This window comes from Plasmodium gonderi (assembly GCF_002157705.1).
Source record: "Plasmodium gonderi DNA, contig: Chr01, whole genome shotgun sequence".
NCBI classification, from domain to species: Eukaryota; Apicomplexa; class Aconoidasida; order Haemosporida; family Plasmodiidae; genus Plasmodium; species Plasmodium gonderi.
The window spans coordinates 753,219-766,340 of record NW_021628925.1 but is presented as its reverse complement, the minus strand read 5'-3'; the positions used below and the strand labels follow the sequence as shown (position 1 = coordinate 766,340).

Sequence of the window (13,122 nt, the reverse complement as noted above, 5' to 3'; positions counted from 1 at the left end):
AATGTTAATACACTATATTCCACCGTTGCATAACAAGAATTCTTTCAGTTGTAGGTCTTGGGGGTGGGTAGGGGTTATTTAACACGTGATCGATTAAAAAAAATATTTAAGTTTTTATGTTTTATGTTTTATGATTTCGTCTTATTATTAAGTTTTATGATTACGCCTGTGCTTGTCTTTTTTTATTGTAACTGCAATTGTGCTTATATATTTTTTTTTTTTTTTGCCTTTTTTTTTACGGACAGTTTATTATTTCCCCTCTCCTTTAGCGATGTTCTACGCATACGTATGTAAGGCTATACATACCTTTGTCAGGAATTAATTAGGGTGATATATGGAGAGAAACAAACAAAACAAAAAAAAAAAAAAAAAAAAGAAAAAACATTCAAGAATAATTAACTTATTTTTAATTAAAATTTTTTTTATTCATAAGGGTTCACGGAAAGGAATAAATGGTTATTGTGGTAATTATACACACATATAATGCGTTTCTTTCCGTTTCTTTCCGTTTCTTTTTTTTTTTTTTTTCTTAACATGTGTCAAGAGTGCCTGAAAGTGTAAAAATTCGTTAGATTAGTAAAAACGAAGAACCTAGTCTTACAAAACCATTTTAGACCAAAGTTCTGAGTTCTCATTAATCCAATTAATAAAAATATATTCCTATGGGGATAAATCTATGCATGTAGAAACATCACACATTTTATTTGCCACCTGTAAAGGAACAGACGAATGTATGGTTCATCCATTTGAGTGAAAATATCATGGTATAGGTTGCTTTTTGTCATGTTCATTAGTAACCTCTTTGTAACACGTTTTTGGGGAGAGATTATTTCTGCATTGGGGGACACGTGTGAGGAAAAAAATAAATTCGCGTATGCAGGCAAGAGAATGTTGAGATGACGAGATGGTCATATCGAGCCTGCTCTCTAAACGAATATATTTAAACGTATATATATATATATATATATGTATATATATATACACACACGCGCGAGGAGGTAATGCCTGACCAAGCAACTGAAAGTATCCTACGTCAAATTTCAGCAGCATACAAACAAAAAAAAAAACCCTCACGGGACGTCTTCTACTTCCCATCCAAACATAGACATTTGCACAACCCTACGGTGTGAATGCGTCCCTTCAAAAGAAGGCGAAAAAAAAAAAAAAAAAAAAAAAAGAGTTAAAATTCAAGGTGAACTAAACTGAACTAAACTGAACTAAACCGAACTAATACAGAAGTTATTTCAAAAATTAACATTCAACAAAAAGAAAAGTACACAACTAAAGAGGAGAAGGTCCGTCCTTTATTTTTTTTTTTTTTTTTTCTCTATATAACAGCACATTGGTATTTTTTTTTTTTTTTTTTTTTTTTATTGGAACGGGGAAATAAATTATGCTCCTATCGCTATACATGAGAAATCTGTTGAATATGAACATATGATGTCCACATGTTCCTTTACATGTATGCTCCTATGTATTTTTTTTTTTTTTTTTTTTTCCATTTCCTCAGTTTTGTTTGTTCCTTTTATTTCGTTACATTTTATTTTTCTCATTTTTGTTATTCTTTTTTTTTTTTTTTTTTTTTTTTTTTTTTTTTTTTTTTTTTTTTTTTTTTTTTTTTTTTTTTTTTTTTTTTTTTTTTTTTTTTTTTTTTTTTTTTTTTATTTTTTTTTTTTTTTTTTTTTTTTTTTTTTTTTTTTTGCTGCACTTAAAATTTATGTGTGTGCACACAGACTGATCGCATAATGCGCAATTCGCATTAACAGGTCAGGCAAATTGAGTAATGTTTTCTGAGCTGGGAACGACACACCCTTGACAAGCTGAATACAAGTATAATTGACAGTCCAGGCAAGACAAAGCGGAGAAAGAAAAACTCCGCTTCGTCTGCTTCGTCTGTTTCGTCTGTTTCGTCTGCTTCCTCCACTTCACCACTTCACCACTTCACCACTTCACCACTTCACCACTTCTCCACTTCACCACTTCACCACTTCACCACTTCTCCACTTCACCACTTCTCCACTTCACCACTTCTCCGCTTCCTCCTCTGAAGTTGTAAAAGATGCCAAGGGAAATTATAACCTTACAGTGCGGGCAATGTGGAAACCAAATTGGAGTAGAATTTTGGAAACAGCTGTGCAATGAACACAACATAGACAAGGAGGGAATATTGAAAAATAATAACTATTTGAATGAAGACAGAAAAGATATATTTTTTTATCAAGCAGACGATGAACACTTTATCCCAAGAGCTCTTCTGTTCGATTTGGAGCCGAGAGTTATTAATAGCATTCAAGCAAGTGAATATCGAAATTTATACAATCCAGAAAATATGTACATATCCAAAGAGGGAGGAGGAGCTGGTAATAATTGGGGGTGTGGGTATAGCCAAGGACATAAAGTAGAAGAAGAAATAATTGATATGATAGATAGAGAAGTAGATAATAGTGATAATTTAGAAGGATTTATATTATCTCACTCAATAGCAGGTGGTACTGGTAGTGGAATGGGTAGTTATTTACTTGAGTTACTTAATGACAATTATTCGAAGAAAGTTATACAAACCTTTTCAGTTTTCCCACTGTTGACAAATGAAAGTAGTGATGTAGTTGTTCAACCATATAATAGTATATTAACATTGAAGAGACTTATTTTAAGCACTGATAGTGTTGTTGTTATTGATAATACATCATTAAATAGAATATTTGTCGATAGATTAAAATTAAATAATCCTACTTTTCAACAAACCAATACAATTATTTCAAGTGTAATGTCAGCATCTACAACTACACTAAGATATCCAGGGAGTATGAACAATGATATGATTAGTTTAATTTCATCTCTTATTATTAATCCTAAATGTCATTTTCTCGTTACTTCTTACACTCCCATAACTATTGATAAGCATTTATCCAATGTACAAAAAACAACCGTTTTAGATGTGATGAAAAGACTTTTACACACGAAAAATATTATGGTTTCTGTGCCTGTCAGAAGAGGTATGTACATCTCCATTTTGAATATTATCAGAGGGGAAACTGATCCTACTCAGGTTCACAAAGGATTACAAAGAATACGAGATAGAAAGCTAGTTAATTTTATTAAATGGAATCCTGCATCTATTCAAGTAACGTTAGCCAAACCATCACCACATGTTGTTTCAACTCATAAAGTTTCTGGACTTATGATGGCTAACCATACTTCCATCTCCACTCTCTTTGAGAGGTGTGTCACTCAGTTTGATAGACTTTTCAAAAGAAGAGCATTTTTAGAAAATTACAAAAAAGAACCCATGTTTTCCAGTGCTGATGGGCAAGGCAACTTTGAGGAAATGGAATCATCTAAAGAAATCACTCAAAATTTGATAGATGAATACAAGAGCGCTGAACGCGATGATTACTTTAGCCACGCCTATCTCTAAAGAGAGAGTATGTGTGTTGCACAGGGGTGGTGAAGCAAAGTTTTAGCTCCACATTCAGTTACTTCGCTGCATCTTCTTCTTCTTTTTTGCTTCATCATATTTGTCGTTTCCTTCGCTTGAAAGCAAAACATAACTCAACTCAAGCAATTTTCATTCTAATCTGCACGAAAAAACTTATCAACCATTGATGTGGAATTATCCCAGTTCAAGCTTTCTCCACTTTTGTTTGTTCCTTTTTAAAAATTTTTTTTTTTTTTTTTTTTTTTCTTTTTTTTTTTTAAAAACTTCTCCACGTATTGGTAGCATGAAAGTGTCTATTTTACAAAAACAGTACAAATGTTTCAAATTTTTGGTGTTTCTTGACCCATTGGTGGCTCTCTTCTAATTGTGTTGCCTTTTCCTTATCTTTTCATTTTATAAACGCCCCTTTGACAACATGTGGGTAAGAATTTTTTTCGATATGTTCTTTTAACAATTTATCGCGTTCAAGAAAAAAAGAAAAAAAAGAAAAACTTGAAAGTGGCAAAAGGGGTGGAAAAAAAAAAAGAAAAACTTGAATGTGGCAAAAGGGGTGGAAAAAAAAAAAGAAAAACTTGAATGTGGCAAAAGGGGTGGAAAAAAAGAAAAAAAAAAAAAAAAAAAAAAGCCCTAACGAATGAAAAATCATAAGGGCGTATTGAAATGATGCTAAAGTGGGTCACTCATTTCTCCCTATTATTTTATTTTTCATTCACCACATGCATCCTGTTGCGGGAAGCATGATAGAGGGATAGACATAGTCCTGTGAGTTCATCTCACTAGAGAGAAAGTAAGGTTCCTCATACTCCACACCCTTACTGGTAATTTTGACGATTTGAATCTTGTTTGATGCAGTTGCATCTCGAAAATATAAAACACGTAGACATTCATTTAGCAAAACTTTTGCTTCATCCTCAGACATGTAATCTTTGTAATGATTTCGAAGCAATGTTAGAGCGAAGTAACGAGCATAACCTGTTGTCATATAATCAGCAGAAAATTGAGTGCCGTGCATATCAACAAATCCAATGTATAAATCATCTTTATTTATAACTTTATATTCATCATTCGTTTGTGGATTTGAATACAAAAGTATATCTTTGTCGTTATCATCATACTCTTGTGAATTCACCCCTGCAATGATTATATTATTGAATAAGGGATCTATTTTATTCTTTCTGTTGTAAAATAATCTACCAACGTAGGAGTGATAATACTTGGTATTGTATAAATCGTATTTACTCTTCTTATCCATTACATTATTCACATTCACTCTTGTCAGTAACTCGTGTAGGTACTGTGCATCTGCCAATTCTCCACTAAAGCTCATCACTGTCTTGTTGTTAATTTTGAAAATCCTTTCCACGTTCTGGAACTTTGCATAGCTTCCGTAGCTAGCTGCAGTAAGGTGAAGCGGTGAGGTGAAGAGGTGCGTTAAGGCAAATGTGGCAGCTGATAAACCAAATTGGTAATATGAGCAACCACGTGGAAGAATGTTCTACTATGTGTACTCACTCAAGACAAACACAAATTTGGCAAATCCTATCGAGTAGTGAAACATGAACAATTATTCACCACTACATTGGACAATATAGTAAAACAGAAAGAAAAAAAAAAAAAAAAAAACCTCATAAATTCATAATTTCTTAAATTCATAAATTCATAATTTCATAAATTCACGTGTACATATATATGCATATGTGGGTACCTTTCCTATCAGCTGCGATTAAAATTCCATGTTTATACTTGAGGGCAATTACCGAAGTTCCTGTTACCACGGGTCCTAGTGTCATTTTGACTCTTTTTACAAAAAAGTGTGTAAATGGGTAGCCAAAAAAGAAAAAAAAAAGGGAGAAAAAACTGAGTTATTAATCTCGTTTTGTATGTTCGTTCACGCAGTAAAGATGTACATGCGTATGTATATATATATATATATATATATATGTATATATATATTTATTACTGAATCGAAGCTATGTTTTTTTTTTTTTTTCTCTTCTTTTTTTCTATCACGAGGTGTATTTGATGATGGAGAAAAGATATCTTAGGAAAAATCCTTCTACACAAGTGCCTTAATTTAATGATTTTCCTCTAAAGAGAAAAAAAATTTTGCGGATAATTTTTTTTTTTTTTTTTTTTTTTTTTTTTTTTGTACTGTGACAACCCTATTTACATGTAACAATACATGCCGTATTTTCATTTCACTTTGGCATAAATCAAGTCAAAGTCATCTGAAAATTTCTAAAATTTCGAGAACAAATTACTTGCATTACAAATCTGGAATTTGAAAAAAAAGAAAAAAAAAAATAGGAATTGTCACAAGGATATGCTACAAGTCATTCCTTAGCCTTTTTCAAAGAGAGGTGTAAACATTTAAATAGCCATTTTTTTTTTTTTTTGCCATAGGTAGTTCAAAGCGTGCATGAGTATTATGTCCCGTGCACGATTACAAGTTCAAAAACATACAACACATGGCATGCAAACACCACTTTCACCTATACTAGTGCTCTCCATTTAGCAGTTTATCCTCTTCTGTGTAATCTCCAATCCCCAAAATAGAGATAATGAAAACGTATTTTCCTGTCAGAAAAACTCATTTTCATGCTTATTTTATGCAACTTTTGCCCTCCCGAAAATAAGGAATAATCTATATGACCACCGAATTGATTAACACCAAGTTCCGTTTATTCACAATACAGTGTGTAAAATGAGTTATATTATGTGCGAAACTATATTCTTTACCCCACACACACACACATACAAATACACGGAGAAATATTCACATATATCACCTTTAGTGCGTTCCTTCAGATCTGGGTTAGGGACTGGTATGTGAGGAATGCGTAAAAATATATGCTTCACACCTGATTTACTTATACTTTATTATATATGAATACTAGACTACCTGTGTGCACCCTTTTTTTTTGGCTGATCGTTTTTTTTTTTTTTTTTTTTAAACCGATAATTTGGAAAAGCTAGTTTCGCCTGACCGGGTCAGGTAAAATAGTCGTAATTAGGACCTAAATGGTGAAGCGGCATGGGGAAACAGTCTGTCGGAACAATCAAACAAAATGAAGTGAAAAACGACAATTCAAGCAACGGCTGCAAGACATGCTCTACACCTCGCTAATAAAACACTAACTCAAAGGAAACTTTTTCCCCACTTCCTACACCTCTAACTCTTAGTTCTAATTCTTGTAATTCCGCTTGCTTCATCTTTATGACATAGCGAAATGCAAACCTATTTCCAACTTGTAACTTTTCAAAACACACTCTTTGGATGCTATGCACCGAAACAAATTGAACTCTTACCAAAGGGTGAGAAAAAAAAAAAGTGAAGAATAAAATTAATAGCTCTCATTAATGATTCTTTGTAATCCCTCTTTCCATAAAAGACAAAACACATACACATGCTTTTCTTTAAAAAAAAAAAAAAAAAGTTATAAAACACATGCAAAAACTTATCCTACAGAAGAAAACAACGGATAATATTAAAAATTGCAGTTCTCACATACAACCTTTCGACCTATTTTTTAAGTTACACACATGCATGTATGTATATATATATATATATATATATATATATATATAGGAACACTTTGCGTGCACATAAGTAGTACATACATGCCACTTAATTAATACATATATACATCCGTTCAACACAAATCACTTTGCGTGACATGCAAGGAATATATATAATGAGAAACTTCCAATGGTTGTCATACAACCACATTGAAATTCTGGAAAAAGTACATTTTACTAAAATCCAACAAAAGCGATGAAAAAAAAAAAAAAAAAAAAAAAGGCACACTTAATTCATTTTTTGCGCGCCATTATATGAGCAAAAATAAGTTCGTAAAATGACAGGATCCTTTATTTCATTTTTTTTTTTTTTTTTTTTTCTTCTCTCTTTATGATATATCAGAAGTACACAGATTGTATATAAATTTATAACATTATTTTTCTTTCCTTTGTATACACCTTTCCATCTTTACAGTGATGTTAAAAAAAAAAAAAATAATTGTGAATGCCTCCTCAGGGTCAAACGAAATGATGATAACAAGGTAAAATTAAAATATGACCATTCGTTTTTCATCAAATTGTTTTAAATTCAGTTTATTTTCATTCATCATAGGAGGTTCAACCATAAAAATGGAAGGATCAATAAAAAAAGAAGAAAAAAAAAAAAAAAAAAAAAAAAAAAAAAAAAAAAAAATTATATTTATTTTACCCCCATCTTCGTATCAAAATATGCACAAGTAAAAAAATGTAGAAAAATTTATGAAAAAAAAAAAAAAAAAAAAAAACGGCCAGCTAGCCAAATTGGCCAAATATATTTTAGGGACATATGGGTACACCTCTTCATCTCCCCTATTTTTTTTTTTTTTTTTTTTTTTTTTATAGTATTCTTTTTCCTCCCTTTTTTTCTATGTTCGAATGGCAAAATAGTAAAAAAAGAATACACGAAGTGACTAGGTTCCCATTCTGGTTTACACAAAAAAAAAAAAAAAAGAAAAAACATAGCGTTGCATAACATGGCATAAGGTACATAACATAACATCATAACAAAGAACACTCACAGCCAAACGCGTGCAAAACAGAATATCGGAATCAGAGCTTTTTTATTTCTATATAAAATAAATTTATAAGTTATAATCTCGCCACTAGGTTGGGTTAAAAGTGAAAATCCATATTTATACATATATGCATATGTATATATATATATATATATAGAGAGAGAGAGAGAAAAAATTTGCACACGAAATAAAGGGGAAAAAAGGGAACACGGGTAGAGGGGGGTGAGGTTGGCGAAAGGAGGACTATAAAGTGGCATAAATTTAAATAAAACAAAGCAGGAAGAGAAAATACGCTGATTTTTGCGCGAGGAATTTTTTAGCGTTACATTTTTTTTTTTCAACCAACTTGACCCAAGGGGAGGAAACTTCAAATTGGATGCTTATGATAAATGTACATAGATTCCTGTAATAGGTTTCTTTCCTTTTTTTTCCTTTTTTTTTCCCTCGCGTTTCTTCCATTATGTAAGAAGTGTAACTTATGAGAGAGGAGAAAAAAAAAAAAAAAAAAAAAAAAAACTGGATTTGTAGTTATTCCTTTTCGAAGGAAAAGTTACTTCAACAAATAAAACACATTTCGCTTGAACCATTTGCATTCAATAATCTTACATATTTATGTAACAAAAAAAAAAAAAAAAAAAAAAAAAAAGGATTTTACTGCTTTTTCTTTATTAACAGCAAAAACCAGTTGTTCCATTTTTTGCTCGTAGGTGTAAGAAAAAAATTTAGAGAGTGCTTATTAACCAAACCGATTGGTAAGCTCAAACTGAGAATTTTTTTTTTACTGTTCTTTTTGTGTTTTTCTTTTTTTTTTTTTTTTTCCTTTTTTACAAATCAAGAAATATAATGTAAATATTGAAAGCATTCACTAAAAATAGGGAAAAATAAAAACAGGGCAAAGGAAAGTATTGTAAAAATAAAAATTATCATGTATACACCGCAGAATTTTGAAAAATCAACCTTCTGACATTACATTTGCGAGGGTTAAAGCATATGCTCCAAGAACACTTAAACTACTGAATTCTTGTGTTGTTAGTCACCGATGAATAAAGAGGCATATATTAGGTACACTGCATATATGCACGGATTAAGGCATTTTTAAATGTAAACACACAACAACGTATCACTGTCTCTCCGTCCTTACCATATGATATCTTTTTCAAATTATTATTACCAGGATGAGGGATTCATCAACTGAAGAAGGAGTCATAAGGGGGAGAGGACACGATGGCATTGAACTGAGAGAAAAAAGGATAAGAATGGATCGAGGGGTTATAAACAAAAAAAGAGCTTGGCACAGTAGAAGAGTTGCAAAGCGAGAAGCATCCCATACATCCTCTTTTTCCAGACGTTCCAAGAGTTGCTCATCTGAATTTTCAGAAAGTGTTTCCCCTGAATCTGTAGAATCGTATGTCTCCGAATTGTCAAAGTCTGCGTCGTCTCGATCAGTAAGTTATCGACACAAGAGAAGGAGGGAGAATAACAACAGGAATTATTCGTCAGATTGCACGAGCCGTAGTGGTAGCAGTAGTTGTAGTAGTAGCTCAGAAGGGGGATCAGAAAGAAGAAGAAAAGTGAGCAGAAAAGATAAAAAAAAAAAAAGAGAGAGAGAACGAGACAGAGAACGAGACAGAGAACGAGACAGAGAACGAGACATAGAACGAGCTAGTGAAGGAGATAGCGAACGGGGCAGCGTTAGAAATGGAGGGAAAAGGAAGAAGAAGGAGAAAGAGAAAGAGAAAGAGAAGAAAAAGGCACATGAAAATACCATCACGGTTAAGGAACTTAAGAAGGAAAGAGAAAAATTGATGCAGAAACATTTTAACTACACGGACGAATGCAATCCATTTGGAGACAACACTCTTTCAACGCCATTTGTGTGGAAATTAAAAAATAAATATGAACAGATAAAATATCGCAATAAGGTGAAAGTGACAACAGACAGTCTACTTCAAAACTCAATGTCTAAAATAAGTGAAATTGAAGAAGTTAAGAAAAGAAGAGAAGAACGGGACAAAGAACGAGCTTTGTTAGAAGACTATAGGCTCCAGATGGAAAAACAAAGAAATCAAATTAATATTAAAGAGCATATGGAAAAAGAACAGCTATTTTTTATAAATCAACAGATTCAGTCCTCAGATAGCAGAATAAAACATAACCTTTTACAGTTACCTGATATTTTCAGGATTGCTGCAAAAATGGTAAATCGAGAACACATAGAAAATGTGAACCCGCACCACTATCGTACACCTTTTTATGATGTTCTAGAAGGTAAAAACGCATGCATAAATTGAAGTTAAACCAATCGTTCGCACACAATGTTCAACGTGTTTGTGAACAAGAAGTGAAGCTTACATATATATAGAAATTCATATGTACATACATATATATAGAAATTCATATGTACATACATATATATATATAGAGAGTATGCTCCATATGTATAGTGGGGGAGGTGAGGCGTCATGCAAAAATATGTCATTTTTACACGCATCTTGAACATGACAGGTCATGCGGTTATTCTCTTCACTTATGATGATTTTATTTAAAAAAAAATGCACATTTGTTAGAGCAGAAAGGAAAAAAAAAAAAAAAAAAATGTGTTGAATTTATTTCGTCTGAAGTGGTGACTCCACCGTTTTACCTGCTCATGCCCCTCCACCCAGCATAACACCTTGCACATGTAAACATACGCACGTGTAAACATATGTACATGTTCATACATACGCGCGTGTAAGCATATGTACATGTTCATACATACACACGTGTAAGCATATGTACATGCACTACCACCCCACTTTTTGTCTCGCCCTGCAGGCCAAAGCGAACGAGAACTGGAAAACTGCATTAAGCAAATTAAACTACTTCTACAACATGATGAACTGTTCAATGAAGGAAAGTTTAAACGCTACTGGGAGTCACTGTTATTCTTTTCTGAACACTACCTTTTAGAATCGAAAGAACATGAAAAGGGCCCCGTAAAGGATGAAGCAAAAGAAGCAGAATTAAAAAGAATACAAAAAAAAACGGACAAACGAATTGATTCTTTTTTTGAAAACAAAGACTATGATGAATTAGTGACATATGAGGAGAAAATTAAAAAAAAAATTATTACCCAAGATGAATGCAATTTAGACCAAGTCTATTGGAATAAAGTGTTACTTAAAATTCCTTACTTTAAGGCTAAAAATGTGTTAACTGATTTTCACCAGAAATTGCGCAACCGAATTTGCTTCGCAGCCAACGAACCCGAGGACCTCGACAGGTATGTGCACGTATCTCTCGCCTTCCACCACATTTTTACTCACATTCACTTATGCACCATCTGTTACTCAGTATCGGTTACTCAGTATCGGTTACTCAGTATCTTTTGTGCACCATCTGTTATGCACCATCCCTTAGTGACTGCGTATTCTTCATTTTCTTCCCTTCTCATGGAGAGCCACGTGTCATTAGTACCGAATTGCATACTGTATATTATGCTTTGGCCACGCACACACACGGGCTCCATGAATAGCAATTAATTCACATACTGCTTCGCGTGCAAGAGCAAGTAGTAAACTAAAAAATTGCAAGATAAAACCGACACATGTTCTCCGAAACGTCAAAATTGACACGTTATATGACACGTTATTTGACACGTTATATGACACGTTATATGAAACGTTATAACAATTTTGAAAAATGGGAAATGTGTGTTACACAACGCCTCACTCTCCATAGTGCCTCCGTGCAATGTAGTTCTGTTTCATCAGTTAGAAAATCTGTGCCTGTATATTTTTTCTACTGACACACATGGATATAACCACACATCATCCATCACTTCTTCCCTCACACAGCCAAAAAGAGGAGCAGATGCACCATGAACCTATAGAAGAGGAAGATGCAAAAGGAAAAATGACAACAATTCGACTAGAGTGTAAAAGCCCCCCATTGATTTCACAGGAAGAGAAACTAGAAGAAATGGGTATTCCAGTTGAAACTCACATATACAATCCAGATGAAGAACTGCAGGAGAGAATCAAACTGAATGAACAAGCATGGAACACACTCATGATGAATTGTAAAAAAAGAGAGAATAATAAATTTCAAGACGACTTAACTGGGGACATACAAAATAAATCAGAACAACTCCTGTTGAAGAAACTTTTCATGAAAGATCAAGAGGTGTATAACAATTTTGTACAAAAAGAAAAGAAAAAGGGTAGAGTGGGTGAAATAATTATGAAGGATGTTCCAACGCATCATATAACACAAGAGGGAAGGAGAGGAGGAGGAGGAGGGGCACATGCATCTTTATTTGGAAATAAGTTCAAAAGTGGCTTACCATCTCCTGCTTCTCTTCTTATAACAAGAAAACCACTCTACTTCAACCGAATAAAAACGTCATTCGATTGGAATAAGTATAATAGAACACATTATGATTATGAAAATACACCACCAAAATATATATGTGGATATAAATTTAATATTTTTTACTTGAATTTAATTAATAAAAAAGAAAAACCATCATGGAAGCTATACCCAACTGATGACGAAACAAAAGTGTTAATAGTTTTTCATGGTGGAGTCCCTTACTTAGACATAGCCTTTCAGATTGTTAATGCTGAATGGTCATATGATAAACACAAGGGATTTCGGAACGTTTTTGATAAAGGAATACTGCAGCTGTATTTTAATTTTAAGAAGAAGAGGTACAGGCGTTGATGGGGAGGGAGGAGGAGGCAATGCCAAATTTGTCAAGTGTTTTTTTTTTTTTTTTTTTGTCCTTTTTTTGTTAATTTTGCAAATGTGAGAAGAGGAACCACACACACATGCATAGACGAATGGATGGATAGACAAACCAATGAGTGAAAATGTGACATAAGTTTTGCCCTTCAAAATGATCCATTCTCCTCCTCCTCCTCCTCTATCATATGTATTATGCCCTCCTTTTCGCAACCTATTTGCAAAAAATTTTATCTTTTTCGCAACCCATCTGTTGATGTGTTAATTGTTTAAGTCGTTCTCTTTTTTTTTTTTTATTTTTCAAAACTCCGTAGTGTCAAAATTGCCCATTTTTGTATGCATTTTAAAAATAAAACAAAATTGCTTCAACTTTGTATGCACGTA

General features: G+C 32.9%; 3 protein-coding genes across 3 annotated transcripts; 2 read left to right on the top strand and 1 right to left on the bottom strand.

Moving 5' to 3' along the window:
• Nucleotides 1-2,059: 2,059 nt before the first annotated feature.
• Nucleotides 2,060-3,418, top strand: PGO_011450 (tubulin gamma chain; the record flags this gene model as incomplete). The annotated part of the gene is made up of 1 exon (XM_028685785.1): nt 2,060-3,418. The coding sequence occupies one exon, from the start codon at nt 2,060-2,062 to the stop codon at nt 3,416-3,418; it is 1,359 nt and encodes a 452-aa protein (XP_028541586.1).
• A 730-nt stretch (nt 3,419-4,148) lies between these two features.
• Nucleotides 4,149-5,229, bottom strand: PGO_011440 (proteasome subunit beta type-4; the record flags this gene model as incomplete). Its single annotated transcript, XM_028685784.1, has 2 exons — nt 4,149-4,834; nt 5,145-5,229. The coding sequence occupies 2 exons, from the start codon at nt 5,227-5,229 to the stop codon at nt 4,149-4,151; spliced, it is 771 nt and encodes a 256-aa protein (XP_028541585.1).
• Nucleotides 5,230-9,188: 3,959 nt separating this feature from the next.
• On the top strand, nt 9,189-12,717 carry PGO_011430 (cactin homolog; the record flags this gene model as incomplete). The annotated part of the gene is made up of 3 exons (XM_028685783.1): nt 9,189-10,281; nt 10,828-11,275; nt 11,850-12,717. The coding sequence occupies 3 exons, from the start codon at nt 9,189-9,191 to the stop codon at nt 12,715-12,717; spliced, it is 2,409 nt and encodes an 802-aa protein (XP_028541584.1).
• Nucleotides 12,718-13,122: the final 405 nt, after the last annotated feature.